The 21,072-nt window shown below is 35.2% G+C and overlaps 1 protein-coding gene across 29 annotated transcripts in view; it reads left to right on the top strand.

Annotated features, from left to right (window-relative positions):
• Window positions 1–21,072, top strand: part of C14H14orf39 (chromosome 14 C14orf39 homolog) — a 121,314-nt gene that overhangs the window by 21,594 nt on the left and 78,648 nt on the right. For 16 of the 29 annotated variants that reach the window (XM_063793514.1, XM_063793515.1, XM_063793511.1 and 13 more), the window contains 5 exons: window positions 2,921–3,006; window positions 3,102–3,160; window positions 5,775–5,836; window positions 7,418–7,596; window positions 9,345–9,489. In XM_063793514.1, coding sequence (XP_063649584.1) covers window positions 2,921–3,006; window positions 3,102–3,160; window positions 5,775–5,836; window positions 7,418–7,596; window positions 9,345–9,489 — 531 coding nt within the window. Of the gene's footprint in view, window positions 1–2,920; window positions 3,007–3,101; window positions 3,161–4,135; window positions 4,178–5,774; window positions 5,837–7,417; window positions 7,597–9,344; window positions 9,490–21,072 lie in introns of all 29 variants that reach the window. The other 13 variants (XM_016926171.4, XM_016926166.4, XM_063793507.1 and 10 more) reach the window with 1 other exon arrangement.

Here is a 21,072-nt window from a genome sequence, read left to right as displayed (position 1 = left end):
TTTGACAGACTTTCAAAGAAATGGTTGAATACACAGTTAAAACAAGAAGCTGAATATAGCTCTCTCCAAAAAGAGTACTGATTGTGAGTTTAGGAGTTGAGTTTGGCTACATGTGAAACAATACAAAACCAAACCAGTGAAATAATAGCATCTTAAACAAGATAAACATTTATTTTTCTCTTACTTGCCATAAAATTCTAAAGTAGGTCATTCAGATTCAGGACTGATAGCATCATCTCAACAATGCCATTATTTCTCAAGCTTCATCTATGTTTTCTTTTCCTGCTATTTTTCATGCTATGCTTTTACCTCTAGGTCACTTCATGGTCAGAAGGTAACCATGTAAATTTGCCTTCCAGGCAGGAAAGAAAAAGGGGAGAAGGGCTAGCTGAGTCAGCCCCATTTTTAAGGATTTTTCCTAGAAGCTCCGTAAACAATTTATGATATCATTTCATTGGCCAGAACTTGGTCATTTGGGTACCTCTATCTGCAGGAGAGGTTGAGAAACAGGGTTTTTTGTTTGTTTCTTTGTTTTTTAAAGTAGAACACAAGGAGAAATTAGATTTTGGATAGGATAGGCAAATGGCAGTTTCTGCCACAGAGGTAAATCAAATAGGGGAAAAATAAATAAGAATTTAGGGAATCTGAAGAGCACAATTAGCAAACTCTGTGCCCAACATACACAGAATACAGTTAAGTTTTTATTTGCAATATTCACCAAAATTGACCCATTACTAGAATAAAAAGTATATCTCAACAAATTCTAAAAAGTGCTATTTTCACTTACCATGATTTAAAAAATACAAGTCAAACACAAAGATAGCCCTCTCCCAAAAAACTAGCAAGATAAAGAGGGGGATCTGTATGTCCATATGTCAAAATGTTCATTATTTTTTTTCTTTCATTGAGGTATAATTCATATACCATGAAAGTTACCACTTAAAAGTGTAGATTTAGTGGTTTTTAGTATATCATAAGGTTGTGTAACCATTATCACTCTAATTCCAGAATATTTCCATCACCCGAAACATTTGTAAATATTATCAAAACATAGTAATTATAACAGTGTGGTGAAGGAAAAAGACAAAGTGATCAATGGACTACATAAAAATAAAAAACATATATGATAAGAGACACTAACAAAGTTAAAAGACAATAACAGAATGAGCAAAAGATTGGTATCCACAATGTATACTGTATAAAGAAGTACATAGTAACTCTTACAAATTAATAAAGAGATAATAAAAATGGACAAAAAATAAGAAGGCAGTTTATAGAAAAGGAAAGCCAAAGGATCACTAAACATAACAAGATGCCAGACCCCAGGAGTATGGGGAAATGCAAATTAAACCACTGAAGTGCCTGGTTTTACCTATCAGGTTAGCAGACTTAAAATATTTGCTTGGTAACATTTAGTGAGGTCAAGAATAGTGGAAGTGTAATTTGGTACAACCACTTTGGAGGACTGATTCACAGTATAAATTTATTACAAATAAAAATGTATATACTTAGCAATTCTACTGCTTGACATCTACTCGAAAGAAATATTTGAAATATTTATACAGGTATTTGTACCAGGAGACATATAGAGACATGTATTCTCCTTGCAGGTGTGTCCAATCTTTTGGCTTACCTGGGCCATACTGGAAAAAGAAGAATTGTATTGGGCCACACATAAAATACACTAACACTAACGATAGCTGATGAGCTAATAAATAAATAAATAAAATAAGACCTTGAAAAAAATCTCATGTTTTAAGAAAGTTTACAAATTTGTGTTGGGCCGCAGTCAGAGCCGTTTTGGACTGCATGCAGCCTGCAGGCCGTGGGTTGAACAAGCTTGGTTTAAAGCATACATCAAAACAGTAGCATCACTTGTTCTTTAAAGGAGGTTGACACTTTTTCTTATAGTTGAAGAGCACAGTAAGATGACAGAATTAAGATCAATGTCTGTTATAACAAAAATAAATGAGATAAACTTTTCTGTTAAAACTATATTTTGATTTTGAGTCAAATAACAAAAAGCAGGGACTTTTTAAAATGAGTGATTCAAGGAGAACAAAAGGCTTGAAACAAACGTTAATAAAACAATGGTTTAGATATTGATATTAAACAATTTGTTTTTGAGACAAAGTCTTGCCGTGTCACCTCCAGGTTGGAGTGTAGTGGCGCGATCATGGCTCACTGTAGCCTTGAAATCCTGGGCTCAATGGATCGTCCCACCTCAACCCCACCCTCCCTTCCCCTCTCCCCTCAGTAGCTAGGACATCAGGCTACCAAACTCAGCTAATTTTTTAATTTTTTGTAGAGATGGGGTCTCACTATGTTGTACAGGCTGGTCTTGAACTCCTGGTGCTCAAGTGATCCTCCGGCCTCAGTCCCTGAAAGTATTGGGATTACAGGCATAAGTCACCACTCCCAGCTAGATATTAATATTAAACAATTTAAAGTTAAAATGGAATAATAGCTCTTTTATGTGTATATAAAAAGGAAAGTTTCAGCTTTTTAATCTTTTAATCTGTTGTTTTGCTTTCCTGTGTTAAATTTGAGAGGTTATAGAGAATGGAGGGACACAAATCAGATAATCAGTTGAGAAAATGGTAGGATTTAGTTGATGAGTCATGAATATGGGTGGTATAAATTTTAAAAGGTTTATCTTAAATACAGAAATACTACTACAAATCATTACTATACTTGTCAAAAACATTAATTTCTTAAACTTTTTTGTTTCTCAATATTCAACTTAATGTTTTGTATGTAGTGGTTTCAGTTAATGTGTGTAGTTGTTGATGTTGATAATGATGGTAATGATGGTAAGGATGAAATACTAATGAAATGAGAGTTCTGAGTTGCTAACGACAAGCAAAAAATTTTTATTGCTTTGTGTAGCCAAGTCAGATGCTTAATTTCTTTTTTTCAGATATTTAATGACTCTGCTGTGGATAACCATTCAAAATGTTCACATATTACGACTATCACAAGTTCACAAAAGTTTATGCAAGTCAGGTAACTTTTTAAAATAAGAAAATGCTTTAATCTCTGAAATAATTTATAGATATCAACTCAGAAAAAATACAAAAATTATATTTATTCCATTTTAGATTGTTAACCCCACAGAAACAATCAAATTCCAATCAGTGGTCGGAAAAAGGAGATAAAGGTATTTGCCGTTTATATTTTTTTTCTAAGAAGTAGGGGTAACAAATTATATCAGGTTTTTACATTAGTCAAATAAATTGTTTCGATTATTTGCATCTCTGGTTAGCTGACCATGCACGCCTGGCTTTAAAATACATCTTTCCTAAATATAGAACAAATACATTTTATTGTAGAATATTTGGAAAACAAAGAAAGATATAAAGAAAACAAAAATATCACTACTCAGACATAACTGAACATCATAAATACTGGTGCATACCGTTTTTTTCTATGCATTTTTATTCTTTTTCCCTCCAAGTTTGAATCATATACATAATTTTTTATTCTTTTTTCCCACTTGATATACTGTTGAGGTTATTTCTCTATGTCAGTAAATAGGTTTTATTTGTAATGACTGTATAATGTTCCATTGTGTGGATATGCCATAATTTATTTAGTCATTCTTTCATGTGGAATATTTTGGTTTTTTTTCAGTTCTTTTACTATTATAAATAATGCCTCTATATTCTTTTACATTAATCTTTTAATACCTTGGACTATTTTCTTTGAATAAAGTTACCGAAGGATCACAGGATATATATATGAATTTATCATCCCCAAGTCATCTAGCTTTTCTAACTTTGGCACACCCTTGAAAATATGAACTCATTCTCTCTATGTATATACACACACATGTGTATACATGTATGTATATGTATATTAACATAATCACATGTGAGTGAATGTATATATAATGTATACCACACAGATTGATATATATTTTTGGTAAACTAATAATGCATAACAATTGCTCTATTAAAGTATATAAAAGTCTACATCTCTTTTTGTCTGACAACTGACTTTTGTTTTGAAGTTTTAAAAATGCCTTATTCTGACAGCATGAAATAGATATATATTTAGAATGTTAATATACTATGAGTCTTTTTCTCTCACTCAGTATAGGATTCATCCAACACAATATGCTTATTCCACACAGATATTCCTTCTGGGAGAAAAAAATTGTATATTACCTGTGCAGGTGATCTGTTTTACTTGTTTATAATCTATATATGCCAAACTGACAGAGTGTTAGACAAGGAGGAATAGCTAATCTCTAGGAACATGGGGAAATGAATATATCTCACATAGCCCTACCTGCTGTTGAGCATGTATAGTGAGGCTTCCTACCCAAGAATGAATACAATTATTTTGGAACTTAAAATTTTTTTTCAATAGTTTTCAAACCCAGCTTTTGAAGAATTAATATGTGGTAAAAATAATACTTATGACTTAAATGTAAGAGACAAAAACTATAAAGCTCTCAGAAGATCAAATAGAAAAACATCTTCATGACTTCAAGATAGGAAAGGATTTCTCAAGCATTAAAAAGTCCAATCATGAAAGAAAGATGGAGAAATTTGGCAATATTACAATTAAGAATTTCTGTTTATCAAAAGATACCATAAAAAGAGTACAAGGGCAAATAATATATTTGAAGTACGTAAAACTTTCAATAGAGTAGTTTCCAAAATGTGTAAAGAACTTCTACAAATGAAGAACAAAAAAGCAGACAACCCAATTAAAAATATGTGCAAAGTATAAAAGTATACACTTTAGAAAAGAGAATCTTTTGTGGCAGATAAACATATGAAAATCAGGTAACTCAAAACTACAGTGAGGTATCATTACACATCCACCAGATTAGCAAAATTAAAAAAGTCTGACAATACTAAGTAGGAGAATGTAGGACAATAGGAATTCTCCATAAACTATTGGTGGGAACTCCATTAATAAATTACATATTGAGACCATACCTAAATTATAATTGGAGCTAGTCATTTTGTCTGGTGACAATGAATGATTTCCTGGAGTAATTCAGAATGACAAATTACCACGAAAAATTGGTACAACCGTTGGGAAAAATTTGGCATCTAGTAAAATGAGAGATATACATACCCCATACCTCATAGTTCCAATCCTAGGTATATACCTAGAGAAATAGAAGTACATACATGCAAGGATATATGTAAAAGAATGTTCATAATATCTTTGGTTGTACATGAAAGCAGAAACACTTCAAATATCCATTTACAGTAGAATGGATAGATGTATTGTGTTTGTGCAATGGAATACTTTACATCAGTAAAAATAAGAGAACTGTGTCTTTGTGCAATAATATGGATGCATCTCACAAGCATATGCAAAACAAAAACCAAAACATAAGAGCATACATATGTTATTTTATTATATAACATTTAAAACAGGAAAAATAGGCTATATTATTTAGATGATAAAACAATATAAAGCAAACTAAGGAAATGATTGTCACAAAAGTCAGAATAGTGATTACCTCTGAGGAGCAAGACATGGTGAATATGAAACCTTTTAGAGTGCTCATGATGTTGTATTTCTTTCCCTGGGTAAAGAAACATGGGTATTCTCTTTATAATTCTGTTTGTTAAACTGTTCATATTATGTTTTATTCTCTTATCTGTATGTATTATGTTGAACCATATGAAGTTGCCATTTTTGTAGGTTAAAACAGCTAAATATTAGCAATTTCAAATGGCTAGACTATGTTTTATTTTACAATAAAATTACAAAAAGAAAAATAGTTTGTTCTCATATGACAACAGATGCTGAGTATGGAGATAAAGGGACAGTAAGACAAGTAAGAGAATCAAAATGTACTTCACAAGTAAGTCAAATGTTTGATCTCTAATTTCTAAGCAAAAATTCCAATTTAAAATATTATGTCTATTTAAATTTCAGATTTAGTACAGTGATTTATGTGAGATGTTGTTAGCTTGGTGATCAGGTTTCTAGAGAGTTACAGATTCTATTTTTCAGATTAAAAGATGAAGCCACAAAAATTTTATATGAAAATATACAAAAATATATTATTCGGCCATAAAAAAGAGTGAAATTTAGTTATTTGCAGCAACATGGATGGAACTGGTGGTCATTATGTTAAGCAAAATAAACCAAGTACAGAAAGACAAATATCACATCTTCTCACTCATATGTGGGAGCTAAAAAAGCGGGTTTCAAGATGATACAGGATAGATTGGTGGTTACCAGAGTCCAGGAAGGGTAGTGGGGAAGAAGGAATGTAGAGAAGCTAATTAATGGATACAACTATATAGTTTGAGAGAAGAAATAAGGCCTTGTGTTAGATAGATCAGTATGGTGACTACGACTTACAGCCATCTATTGTACCTGTCAAAATAGCTAGAAGAGAATAATTCAGAGTTTCTAGCATGAAGAAAAGACAAATATTTAAGGTGATGGATATCCCAAGTACACTGATTTGATATTTACAAATTGCATGTGTTAAATTATCACATGTATCCCAAAACTATGTACAGTTATGCATCAATAAATTTTTTTAAAAATTAAAAAAAATGTACAAAAAGTTATCATCAGTAAGTGACAATATATATTGACCATAACTAAATAATGATTGATGAACATAATTTTGTTTGGTAAGATTGAATGATTTGCCACGGCAATTCAAGAGCAGTGGTTGCCATAAAAGTATCTTGAAAGCATTATTTAAATAGTGGAACACTTTACTGATGATAGATGTAAACAATGTATATCAAGTTCAGTCTAACTATTAAAGGTTAAAATAAGAGAAACAGCAAGTAGTATTTTGCTGTAAAAAACACACGTAATAAGCACATTTTAATTTTTTTGATGAAGAGACCCAAATTATTTCTGTAATGGGATTTGGCATAACAAGCATATTTGAGAAATCATATCACTATTCTACAAAATGACATAAAGGAAAATTAGTATTCAGATTCTCAATTATTGTAGAGAAAGTAGCATAACAGATTTATAAGGTCAAAAAAAGTGTGAAAATGTAATTAATCAATGAGAGCAAGATTGCTTAAAAGTACATCATTTTTCACTTTCAAGGAGATAGCCTATGTAATTGTTCACCCAAAGAGCATATTGTGGAAATTTTAAAAGAAAAATCATTCCTAGTCTTTTTTTTCATCAATTCCAATATGTTCTGGCTGTCATTTACTTTTTCAGGTAGAAGTGGAAGATGGAACTGGAAAGAAAAGAAAAAATCGGATAAATATTTATTTTTCTATATTTTGATATATGTTTTAGTATTACTTTCACCAGTTATTCTTATTTCAGTTATTTTGTCTGTGAAATGTTAACATCATGGATTAATAAGGTATTTTCCACCTCATGCATTTTTATGTATGTCATTAATGCAGCAGCATTTGTTTTATAGTTTTCTGTTACTTTGAATTTGCAGGCTATATATACTGAACATTTTGGGAAGTCAATAGAAAATGATAGTGACGAAGTAGAAGAGAGAGCTGAGAATTTTCCACGAACGTCTGAAATTCCTATATTTTTAGGAACTCCCAAAGCTGTGAAAGCACCTGAGTCATTGGAGAAAATAAAATTCCCTAAAACCCCCCCGTTCGAAATGTAGGATTTTAATTAATAACTATTGTTAAATTATTTGTATGTTGAATTACATAAATAACTGATAGGAATAGTAAAACGCTTAGTACCTTTAACAAGTTTTTATTATGTAGTATTTCAGACATGCAAAGAAGAGAAAGACTAATATAACACACCTCCATTTACCCATCACCCTGTTTTAACAATTATTAATACTCTGCTGTTCCTGTTTCATAGACCCTCTTCCCCATTTTTCCTGCAACATTTAGCTGAAGATGGCATAAATCCCACGTACTTATAAAGCAATAGTGTGTAGATTTAAGATTTTTCCAAAGGATAAAGAAAATTTAAAATGTCAAGCTAAGCCTAGCATAGTGGCATGTGCCTGTAGTCCCAGCTATTTGGGAGGCTAAGGGAGGAGGATCTCTCGAGCCCAGGAATTTGAATCCAGCCTGAGCAACATAGTGAGACTCTATTAAAAAAAAAAAAAGTCAAGCTAAAAAGCTGTTGTCACATATGGTAGATTGTAGACTTATCATCAATTAATATTCCATCAGTCATTTCTTCATATGTTGTAGTGTCTGAAGCAAGACTTGCCATTTTTATTAAGCAAGCTCTTTAGGCATAAATATCTCTAACATGATTATGAAATTTTGGAAACCACGTATTTGTAGTTTGCAGCCAAGAAAATAGTGCTGCACTTAACCTTTATGTTTAGTCCGTTATCTTCCTTAACAACCCTGAGGTTTCTCTAAAACATATGTCAAGCAGAATTCACTGCATCAGGGTTGTTTTGCATCAGACCTGTACTCTACTTCCGTATTTTAAATTGCTAATAAGAGTTATGGATTTGAATGTCATGCTGTTGACTCAAGCACAGCACATTCGAAATGGAACTCATCATCAAACCTGAGAACTGTAAAAGAATGTGAGCTCATACGCTAAGACCTCTCCCCATGGATGAGAAAACTATCATCTGTAAAGTTAAGTGACTCATTTATGGTAATAGAGATAGTTATGGCAGTATCATCAGATTTCTATTAAATTTAACAAACAACAAACTGTGCAAGGCACTGCTCTAGACATTTTATAAATACTGCTCATTTAATATTCACAACAGCCTTATTAGGTGTAGGTACATTATTATCCTTATTTTACAGAAGAGGAAACAGAATCACAGGTGATACAACTAATCAACATTAGAATAGAAATTTAAGCCCAGGCCGTTCTGGCTCTAGAATCCATGCTTTTAACCACTGGTATAAACTGTCTTGTCTAATTATTTTTCCCAAATCATATTATAATTTAACTTCCTTATACATCACTGTAATGGCTGGCTTCTCATCAACACTAAAATCTTGTAACTGGCATTCAAAATCTTGAAGACAGTATAGTGTCAAGGTTAAGAGCTTGGACTTTGAATCGTGATTGCTGCATTCACCTGCCACCTCTGGCACTTATTATTCTTTTAAGCAAATCATTTAACCTTTCTATGCTTCAAAATTCCCTACTGTAAAATGGAAATGATAGTAATAGTACCTATTTCATAGGGTTCTTGTGAAGAATAAGTAAGTTATGCCTTATTTAACTTTATTTAACATTAGTCTCCACCTCATACAATCCTTTCTCCATAGGATTGTCACTTCAATAACTACTTCCTACATTTCCCTACTATGCTAATTCTCACTTCTATGCTGTTGCTTATGATGCTTACCAGTATTCAGTGTTTAATAATAGATTTTTTAACATTTTGATAATTTCTTATTTCTCAGTAACAGAAATAGAAATGCAGTACCTGAAGTTCAAACAGAAAAGGAATCCCCTGGACTTTCTTTTCTTATGAGTTATACTTCTAGATCACCTGGATTGAATTTATTTGATTCTGCTGTATTTGATACAGAAATCTCATCAGATCAGGTAATATGAGAAGCCAAAAGTTTTATTTCTAAAAATTCTGCTGTGGAACTTTGAGTAATTTTAGTTCTTTAATACAAAACTGTCTTGGGGCAGATTATCAACAGAAGCATTTAAAAAAATTCTGAGTATTGATGGTATGACAAAGTTCCCTATTACCTTTTTGTTTTCAACTTCGAATGCCTCATATTGACATCTGTTCATTAAAAACGGATCTCAGGATAGGGATAATTTAAATCAGCTAAAGGCAGTTTAAAAAATGAATTTGACTTTATAGTTAATGTGTCTAACTTTCAGACAAACTAGAATTCTCAACATAAAAAATGTTCCATATTATAAATTGGTCTTTTCAACTACATGTGTATACATAGTAGCATTATCACTGGTTAATTTTAAAAGACCTAATATTGGTTTCTACTGTTCAGTGATATGAATCATGATAAAGTGCTTATTTCTATATTTAGAAATTAAAGCTGAAAATTGAGACATGCTTTATTCAAAAAGTAGAAACATTACAGTGTAGTGGTTAAAACTAGACTCTGAAGCCAGACTACTTAGGTGTGTACCAGATGTGGGATTTTGGGTAAGTGGCTTGGTTTCCTTATCTGTAAAATGAAATAATAACTATTATCATAGGGTTTGTGAGTATTAGAGTTTATACACATAAAGCACTTAGAAAAGTACCAACCACTTAATAATCCTACATAAGTTTTAATGTGATATGAGTAATATTGTTATTTCTCATTTAATTACATTTAGCCAATTTTATGTGGATTAGAATATTTTATTTGCATATATCTGACATTAAATTGTTGAAATTACAAATTTATTGATGGATGATATAGTACTATACATGTTATAGTATTTTACATCTTCAACTTTTGTCTCATTTTTTATTTAAATGCTTATTTTAAAAACAAGTAATTCCTAGGAGTATGCTGGGCATGAAAGTAGACTATAGTTACTTAATTCTCATTTACAATAATAACATGAATGCAAAATGCATGTATATAAATGTAATAGGAAACATGTACATTTGAATAAGGAAAACTACAAAACTACTGAAAAAAGTTAATGAATACATAAACACATGCAATACTTGCATAGGAAAAAAATATTGTAAAGATAAATTTCTTCCCAATATAATTTATAAATATAGTCCAATTCAAATTTAATTATAATCCTGGCAAGATTGTATTTAATTTTTTGTTTTGTTTTTGTGGTGGTGGGATTGGGGAAGGAGATTGGCAAAATAATTAATAACTGTCCTGGGGGAAAGTGGTCAAGAACTATCAGGAAAATATTGAAAAATAAGATTGATGATAAATTAAAACGAAATTCTAAAAAATTCAACCCCACAAGGTAGAAAAGAAACAATACAAAAATACACACAGTAAAAAAATCATAAAACAAATAAACTTTACACCAAATAATGTGCTTTTTAATAATTATATTTTGTGAATGGGCTAACACTCATTAAAAGACAAAGATTGTAAGAATGGGAAAAAAAAGCAAGACCCAAATATAAGCTATCTATAAGAAACACACTTTAAATATAAAGGCAAAGACGGGTTGACAGTAAATGGATGGAAAATGATGTATCATGAAAACTAAGCATTAGAAGGTCACAGTAGCTATATTAATATCATTTCTGGTAGTCTTAAACAATATTACTAGAAATGAGAGGGACGTTTCATAAAGATAAAAAAGTCAATTCATAAGGAAGATATAACAGTCACAAATGTGTAAAGCCTAATAACAGCTTCAAAATAACATGAAACAAAAAGTGACAGAATTAAAGAGAGAAATAGACAAAAATTCAAACATGTTGGAGGTTTTTAATACTTCTCTTTTAGCAGCTGGTAGAATTAGATAACACAATCAGTAAAGATCTTTAATAAGATCTGAATAACATCATCAATCACCTTGATCTAATTGACCTTTATAGTACATCACATCCAGCAACTGCAGCATATATATTCTTTTCAGGTTCTGATGGTACCTTCAGCAAGATACTCCATATTCTGGGCCATAAAATGAGTCTTAATGAATTTAAAAGGATTGAAATCAGAGTATGTTCTCTGACCACAGCAGAATTAAATTAGAACTCAATGTGATATCTAAGAAAATCCTAAATATGTAGGCCATAGATCAAAGAAGAAATCATGAGATAAATCAGAAAAAATTTTTATTTATTTATTTTTAATTTTTATGCGTGCATAGTAGATGTATATATTTATGGGGCTCCATAAGATATTTTGATACAGGCATGCAATGTGAAATAATCATATCATAGAAAGGGAGAGTATCCATCCCCTCAAACATTTATTCTTTGTCCTACAAATAATCCAGTTATACTTTTAGTTATTTTAAAATGTACAATTAAATTATTTTGACTATAGTCACCCTATTGTGCTATCAAATACTAGATCTTATTAATTCTTGCTATGTTTTTGTACCCATTAACCATTCCCACCTGTCCCCAGTCCCCCGCCCCCCAACCTTTCCCAGCCTCTGGTAATCATCTTTCTACTCTCTATCTCCATGAGTTCAATTGTTCTTATTTTTAGGTCCCACAAATAAGTGAGAATATGTTGTTTGTCTTTCTGTGCCTGACTTATTTCATTTAACATAATGACCTCTAGTTCCATCCATGTTGTTGCAAATGACAGGATCTCATTCCTTTTTTCCTTTCTTCCTGTCTTCCTTTAAGTGAAGGTGATTTTCTCTGATGGTGAGATTTAATTTCTTGCTTTTTATTTTTGGTGTATCCATTGTCTGTTTTTCGATTGTGGTTACCATGAGGCTTGAAATTCTATCTTTTTTTTTTTTTTTTTTTTTGAGATGGAGTCTTTGCAGTTGGCACAATGTTGGCTCACTGCAACCTCCACCTCCCAGGTTCAAGTGATTCCCCTGCCTCATCCTCCCGAGTAGCTGGGACTATAGGCGTGTGCCACCATGCCTGGCTAATTTTTTTTTTTGTACTTTAGTAGAGATGGGGTTTCACCATGTTGGCCAGGATGGTCTCGATCTCCTGACCTCGTTATCTGCCTGCCTCAGCCTCCCAAAGTGCTGGGATTACAGGCGTGATCCACCATGCCCAGCCTGAGATTCTATCTTTTAACCCATTATTTTATTTTATTTTTAATTTTTTAAATTTCTTTATTTTTATTATACTTTAAGTTCTAGGGTACATGTGCACAATGTGCAGTTTTGTTACGTATGTATACATTTGCCATGTTGGTGTGCTGCACCCATTAACTCATCATTTACATTAGGTATATCTCCTAATGCTATCCCTCCCCCCACCCCCTACCCCATGACAGGCCCTGGTGTGTGATGTTCCCCATCCTGTGTCCAAGAGTTCTCATTGTTCAATTCCCACCTATGAGTGAGAACATGCGGTGTTTAGTTTTCTGTCCTTGTGATAGTTTGCTCAGAATGATGGTTTCCAGCTTCATCCATGTCCCTACAAAGGACATGAACTCATCCTTTTTATGGCTGCATAGTATTCCATGATGTATATGTGCCACATTTTCTTAATTCAGTCTATAATTGATGGAATTTGGGTTGGTTCCAAGTCTTTGCTATTGTGAATAGTGCCGCAATAAACATACGTGTGCATGTGTCTTTATAGCAGCATGATTTATAATCCTTTGGGTATATACCCAGTAATGGGATTGCTGGGTCAAATGGTATTTCTAGTTCTAGATCCTTGAGGAATCACCACACTGACTTCCACAATGGTTGAACTAGTTTACAGTCCCACCAACAGTGTAAAAGTGTTCCTATTTCTCCACATCCTCTCCAGCACCTGTTGTTTCCTGATTTTTTAATGATTGCCTTTCTGACTGGTGTTAGAAATCACCAGGACTGGTCCCTGGTGATTTTTCTAGTTCATTTGGTGAGTTCATGTTTTCCTGGATGATCTTGATGCTTGTAGTTATTGTTGTTGTCTAGGCATTGAAGAATTAGGTATTTATTGTAGTCTTCACAGTCTGGGCTTGTAGTGCCCGTCTTTCTTGAGGAGGCTTTCCAAGTATTCAAAGGGACTTGGGCTCCAAGCCCAATAACGCTGTGCTGTTTGCAGACTCAGAGAGGTACAGCCTTGGTGGTCTTGGATAAGATCTGGAAGGATTCTCTGGATTACCAGGCAGAGACTTGTTATTTTCCCTTGATTTCTCCCAAACAAATGGAGCCTCTCTCTCTGTGCTGAGCTGCCTGGAGTGGGGGGAGGTGTGGCCATCTCGACTAGGACTGCACTGGGCCATTCCTGAAGCCAGCACAGCATTGGGTCTTGGCTAAGGCCTTCTGTAACCACTACCTGGCTACCCGCTGTGTTCACTGAAGGCCCTAAAGCTCTGTGATCAGCAGGTGGTGAAGCCAGCCAGATTTGTGTCCATCCCTTCAGGTGGCTAGTTCCCCTGGCCCTAGGCAGGTCTAGAGATGCTGTCTAGGATTTTGGGATTGGAGTCAAAAACCTTAGTAATTTGCCCAATGTTCTACTCTACTGTGGCTAAGCTGGCACTCAAACCACAATACAAAGTCCTTCCTGCTCTTCCCTCCCTTTCCACAGGCAGAGGAGCCTCTCCCTGTGGCCCCCACGACCATCAGCTCATGGTGGGGGTCTGCCAGGACACTGCTGATATCCACTCGAAGCCCAGTGGCTCTTCAGTGAATGATGCCAGGCATGGGATCTCACCCTTCAGGGCAGTGGGCTCCCCTCTGGCCCAGGGAAGGTCCAGAAATGCTGTCCAAGAGCCTAGGCCTGAACTCAGGGACCCCAAGATCATGCTTGTTCTACTCCACTGTGGCTGAGCTGGTACCTAGTGTGCAAGATAAAATGCCCTTTACTTTTTCCTCTGCTTTTCTTAAACAGATGGGGTCTTTTACCATAGCCACCATAGCTGGGAATGTGCTGGGTCACAACTGAAGCCAGCACCTCTCAGAGCCCAAGGCCCACAGCATACTACCTGGGTATCACTCCTGGTTATTCAGGGCCCAAGGGCTCTTTAGTCAGTGGGTGATTAATTCTGCCAGGACTGGGTCCTTCCCTTCAAGGCAGTGGATTCCCTTTTAGGAAGGATTTTAAACTGCATTAGGAAAATCCAGCCTATCAAAAATTATGGGATGTTGCGAAAGCCAGAGCAAAAAATAGCTTTAAATAATTTAGCTAATAATTACATAATAAAAAGAAGAAAGGCCTAAAATCAGTGACCTAAGATTTCATTTTGAGAATCTAGAGAAAGAAGAACTAAGCAAACCTGAAGTAAAATGAAGAAACAAAATAAGAGAAATCAGTGAAATGGAAAAACAAACAATAGAGGAAATTAACAAAGTCAAAGTTGATTATTTGAAAATAATTGACAAAATTGACAAAATCCTTATATTAGGAATGAAAGAGAGGATGTAATTATAAATCCTAAATATTATGAAACAGATTGGTGAGGGAAACTTACTTTCTAAATATTCAAACATCCTATAAGGCTAGAGTAATAAAAGGCATGATAACGGTTTTAAGGACTGATTGATCAATGGTATGGGCTAGAAAGTCTTGAAACCAAAGATTTTATAATGTGATAATGATAGACTACAAATTAATAGGAGTAAATTACGCATTCATCTTACACTGTACATCAATAGAAGTTACAGATGCATTAAATTATATAAGAAAATATTAACCACAATATATTTCTGAAGAAATATAGGTGAATATTTACCAAATCTTAGGAGGAAGGATTCTCTAAGCATGAAAACGGTGGAAGAAGAAGCAAAAGAAAATAATTGGGTTTGATTACATACAAAATCTAAACTTCTTTTTTTAAATTATGCTTTAAGTTCTAGGGTAATGTGCACAACATACAGGTTTGTTACATAGGTATACATGTGCCATGTTGGTTTGCTGCACCAATCAACTTGTCATCTACATTGGGTATTTCTCCTAATGCTATCCCTCCCCCAGCCCCCTACTCCCTGACAGGCCCCAGTATGTAATGTTCCCCACCCTGTGTCCATGTGTTCTCATTGTTCAGTTTCCACCTATGAATGAGAACATGCGGTGTTTGGTTTTCTGTCCTTGTGATAGTTTGCTGAGAATGATGGTTTCCAGCTGCATCCATGTCCCTGCAAAGAACATGAACTCATCCTTTTTATGGCTGCATAGTATTCCATGGTGTATATGTGCCACATTTTCTTAATCCATTCTATCATTGATGTTGATGGACATTTGGGTTGGTTCCAAGTCTTTGCTATTGTGAATAGTGCCACAAAAAACATACGTGTACATGTGTCTTTATAGCAGCATGATTTATAATCCTTTGGGTATATACCCAGTAATGGGATTGCTGGGTCAAACGGTATTTCTAGTTCTAGATCCTTGAGGAATTGCCACACTATCTTCCATAATGGTAGAACTAATTTACACTCCCACGAACACTGTAAAAGTGTTCCTATTTCTCCATATCCTCTCCAGCATCTGTTGTTTCCTGACTTTTTAATAATTGCCATTCTAACTAGCATGAGATAGTATCTCATTGTGGTTTTGATTTGCATTTCTCTAATGACCAGTGATGATGAGCATTTTTTCATGTGTCTGTTGGCTGCATAAATGTCTGCTTTTGAGAAGTGTCTTCATATCCTTTGCCCACTTTTTTATTTTTTTTCTTATAAATTTGTTTAAGTTCTTTGTAGATTCTGGATATTAGCCCGTTGTCAGATGGGTAGATTGCAAAAATTTTCTCCCATTCTGTAGGTTGCCTGTTCACTCTGATGATAGTTTCTTTTGCTGTGCAGAAGCTCTTTATTTTAATTAGATTCCATTTGTCTATTTTGGCTTTTGTTGCCATTGCTTTTGGTGTTTTGGTCATGAAGTCCTCGGCCATGCCTGTGTCGTGAATGGTATTGCCTAGGTTTTCTTCTGGGGTTTTTATGGTTTTAGGTCTTACATTTAAGTCTTTAATCCATCTTGAGTTAATTTTTGTATAAGATGTAAGGAAGGGATCCAGTTTCAGCTTTCTACATATGGCTAGCCAGTTTTCCCAGCACCATTTATTAAATAGGGAATCCTTTCCCCATTGCTGTTTTTGTCAGGTTTGTCAAAGATCAGATGGTTGTACATGTGTGGTGTTATTTCTGAGGCCTCTGTTCTGTTTCATTGGTCTATATGTCTGTTTTGGTACCGGTACCAAGCTGTTTTGGTTACTATAGACTTGTAGTATAGTTTGAAGTCAGGTAGTGTGATGCCTCCAGCTTTGGTCTTTTTGCTTAGGATTGTCTTGGCTATGCGGGCTTTTTTTGGGTTCCATATGAAATTTAAAGTAGTTTTTTCCAATTCTATGAAGAAAGTCTTTGGTAGCTTGATGGGGATAGCATTGGATCTATAAATTATCTTGGGCAGTATGGCCATTTTCACAATATTGAGTCTTTCTATCCATGAGCATGGAATGTTCTTCCATTTGTTTGTGTCCTCTTTTATTTCATTGAGCAGTGGTTTGTAGTTCTCCTTGAAGAGGTCCTTCACATGCCTTGTAAGTTGTGTTTCTAGGTATTTTATTCTCTTTGAAGCATTTGTGAATGGGAGTTCACTCATGATTTGGCTCTCTGTCTGTTAGTGGTGTATAGGAATGCTTGTGATTTTTGCACATTGATTTTGTATCCTGAGACTGCTGAAGTTGCTTATCAGCTTAAGGAGATTTTGGGCTGAGATGATGGGCTTTTCTAAATATACAATCATGTCATCTGCAAACAGGGATAATTTGACTTCCTCTTTTCCTATTCGAATACCCTTTATTTCTTTCTCTTGCCTGATTGCCCTGGCCAGAACTTCCAGCACTATATTGAATAGGAGTGGTGTGAGAGGGCATCCTTGTCTTGTGCCCGTTTTCGAAGGGAATGCTTCCAGTTTTTGCCCATTCAGTATGATACTGGCTGTGGGTTTGTCATAAATAGCTCTTATTATTTTGAGATACGTTCCATCAATACCTAGTTTATTGAGAGTTTTTAGCTTGAAGGGGTGTTGAATTTTGTCAAAGGCCTTTTCTGCATCTATTGAGATAATCATGTGGTTTTTGTCATTGGTTCTGTTTATGTGATGGATCACGTGTATTGATTTGCATATGTTGAGCCAGCCTTGCATCCTAGGGATGAAGCCAACTTGATCGTGGTGGATAAACTTTTTGATGTGCTGCTGTATTTGATTTGCCAGTATTTTATTGAGGATTTTCACATTGATGTTCATCAGGGATATTGGTCTAAAATTCTCTTTTTTTGTTGTGTCTCTGCCAGGCTTTGGTATCAAGATGATGCTGGCCTCATGAAATGAGTTATGGGGGATTCCCTTTTATTCTATTGATTGGAATAGTTTCAGAAGGAATGGTGTCAGCTCCTCTTTGTACCTGTGGTAGAATTTGGTTGTGAATCCGTCTGGTCCTGGACTTTTTTTGGTTGGTAGTCTATTAATTATTGCCTCAATTTCAGAACCTGTCATTGGTCTATTCAGAGATTCAACATCTTCCTGGTTTAGTCTTTGCAGGGTGTATATGTCCAGGAATTTAAGCATTTCTTCTAAATTTTCTAGTTTATTTGCATAGAGGTGTTTTTAGTATTCTCTGATGGTACTTTGTATTTCTGTGGGATCAGTGGTGATATCCCCTTAACATTTTTTATTGCATCTATTTGATTCTTCTCTCTTTTCTTGTTTACTAGTCTTGCTAGCAGTCTATCAATTTTGTTGAATCCAATGCTGGATTCATTGATTTGTTGAAGGGTTTTTTGTGTCTCTAGCTCTTCAGTTCTGCTCTGATCTTAGTTATTTCTTGCCTTCAGCTAGCTTTTGAATTTCTTTGCTCTTGCTCCTCTAGTTCTTTTAATTTTGATGTTAGGGTGTCGATTTTAGATCTTTCCTGCTTTCTCTTGTGAGTATTTAGTACTATAAATTTCCCTCTACACACTGCTTTAAATGTGTCCCAGAGATTCTGGTACATTTTGTCTTTGTTCTCATTGGTTTCAAAGAACGTCTTTATTTCTCCTTTCATTTTGTTATTTATCCAGTAGTCATTCAGGAGCAGGTTGTTCAGTTTCCATGTAGTTGTGGGGGTTTGAGTGAGTTTCTTAATCCTGAGTTCTAATTTGATTGCACTGTGGTCTGAGAGACAGTTTGTTGTGATTTATGTCCTTTTACATTTGCTGAGGAGTGTTTTACTTCCAATTATGTGGTCGATTTTAGAATAAGTGCAATGTGGTGCGGAGAAGAATGTATATTCTGTTGATTTGGGTTGGAGAGTACTGTAGATGTCTATTAGGCCCATTTGGTGCAGAGCTGAGTTCAAGTCCTGGATATCCTTGTTAACTTTCTGTCTTGTTGATCTGTCTAATATTGACAGTGTTGTGTTAACGTCTCCCATTATTATGTGGGAGTCTAAGTCTCTTTGTAGCTCTCTAATGACTTGCTTTATGAATCTGGGTGCTCCTGTATTGGGTGCATATATATTTAGGATAGTTAGCTCTTCTTGTTGAATTGATCCCTTTATCATTTTGTAATAGCCTTCATTATCTCTTTTGATCTTTGTTGGTTTAAAGTCTGTTTTATCAGAGACTAGGATTGCAACTCCTGCTTTTTTTCCTTTCAGTTTGCTTGGTATATCTTCCTCCATCCCTTTGTTTTGAGCCTATGTGTGTCTCTGCATGTAAGATGGGTCTCCTGAATACAGCACAGTGATGGGTCTTGACTCTTTATCCAATTTGCCAGTCTGTGTCTTTTTATTGGGGTATTTAGCCCATTTGCATTTAAGGTTAATATTGTTACGTTTGAATTTGATCCTGTCATGATGTTAGCTGGTTATTTTGCCCGTTAATTGATGTAGTTTCTTCATAGCATCGATGGTCTTTACAATTTGGCATGTTTTTGCAGTGGCTGGTATTGGTTGTTCCTTTCCAAGTTTAGTGCTCCCTTCAGGAGCTCTTGTAAGGCAGGCCTGGTGGTGACAAAAATCTCTCAGCATTTGCTTGTCTGTAAAGTATTTTATTTCTCCTTCACTTATGAAGCTTAGTTTGGCTGGATATGAGATTCTGGGTTGAAAATTCTTTTCTTTAAGAATGTTGAATATTGGCCCCTACTCTCTTCTGGCTTGTAGGGTTTCTGCTGAGAGATCTGCTGTTAGTCTGATGGGATTGTGGGTCTGATGGGATTCCCTTTGTGGGTAACCCGACCTTTCTCTCTGGCTGCCCTTAACATTGTTTCCTTCATTTCAATCTTGGTGAATCTGACAATTATGTGTCTTGGGGTTGCTCTTTTTGAGGAGTATCTTTGTGGTGGTATCTGCATTTCCTGAATTTGAATGTTGGCCTGCCTTGCTAGATTAGGGAAGTTCTCCTGGATAATATCCTGAAGAGTATTTTCTAACTTGGTTCCATTCTCCCCGTCACTTTCAGGTACACCAATCAAACGTATATTTGGTCTTTTCACATATTCCCATATTTCTTGGAGACTTCGTTTGTTTCTTTTTACTCTTTCTTCTCTAATCTTGTCTTCTTGCTTTATTTCATTAATTTGATCTTCAATCACTGATATCCTTTCTTCCACTTAATCGAATCGGCTATTGAAGCTTTTGCATGTGTCCTGAAGTTCTTGTGCCACGGTTTTCAGCTCCATCAGGCTATTTAAAGTCTTCTCTACACTGTTTATTCTAGTTAGCCATTCGTCTAACCTTTTTTCAAGGTTTTTAGCTTCTTTGTGATGGGTTAGAACATGCTCCTTTAGCTCGTAGAAGTTTGTTATTACCGACCTTCTGAAGCCTGCATCCATCAACTCGTCAAAGTCATTTTCTTTCCAGTTTTGTTCCATTGCTGGCAAGGAGCAGCAATCCTTTTGAGGAGAAGAGGCACTCTGGTTTTTTGAATTTTCAGCTTTTCTGCTCTGGTTTCTCCCCATCTTTGTGGTTTTATCTACCTTTGGTCTTTTATGTTGGTAACCTACAGATGGGGTTTTGGTGTGGATGTCCTTTTTGTTGATGTTGATGCTATTCCTTTCTGTTTGTTAGTTTTCCTTCTAACAGTCAGGCCCCTCAGCTGCAGGTCTGTTGTAGTTTGCTGGAGATCCACTCCAGACCCTGTTTGCCTGTGTATCACCAGCAGAGGCTGCAGAACAGTAAATATTGCAGAACAGCAAATATTGGTGCCTGATCCTTCTTCTGGAATCTTTGTCCCATAGGGTCACCTACCTGTTTGAGGTGTCTGTCAGCCTCTACTGGGAGATGTCTCCCAGTCAGGCTGCATGGGGGTCAGGGACCCACTTGAGGAGGCAGTCTGTCCATTCTCTGAGCTTGAACGCCATACTGGGAGAACCACTGCTCTCTTCATAGCTGTCAGATGGGGACATTTAGGTCTGCAGAAGTTTTCTATTGCCTTTTGTTCAGCTGTGCCCTGCTCACAGAGTTTGAGTCTATAGAGGCAGTAGGCCTTGCTGAGCTGTGGTGGGCTCCCCCAGTTCAAGCTTCCTGGCTGCTTTGTTTACCTACTCAAGCCTCAGCAATGGCAGACACCCCTCCCCCTGCCAGGCTGCAGCCTCACAGGTCAATCTCAGACTGCTAT

Source organism: Pan troglodytes, chromosome 15 (genome assembly GCF_028858775.2).
Source record: "Pan troglodytes isolate AG18354 chromosome 15, NHGRI_mPanTro3-v2.0_pri, whole genome shotgun sequence".
In the NCBI taxonomy this organism is placed as follows: domain Eukaryota; kingdom Metazoa; phylum Chordata; class Mammalia; order Primates; family Hominidae; genus Pan; species Pan troglodytes.
Note: the sequence above shows the minus strand (reverse complement) of the source record. Positions and strands in the feature narration are given on the sequence as shown.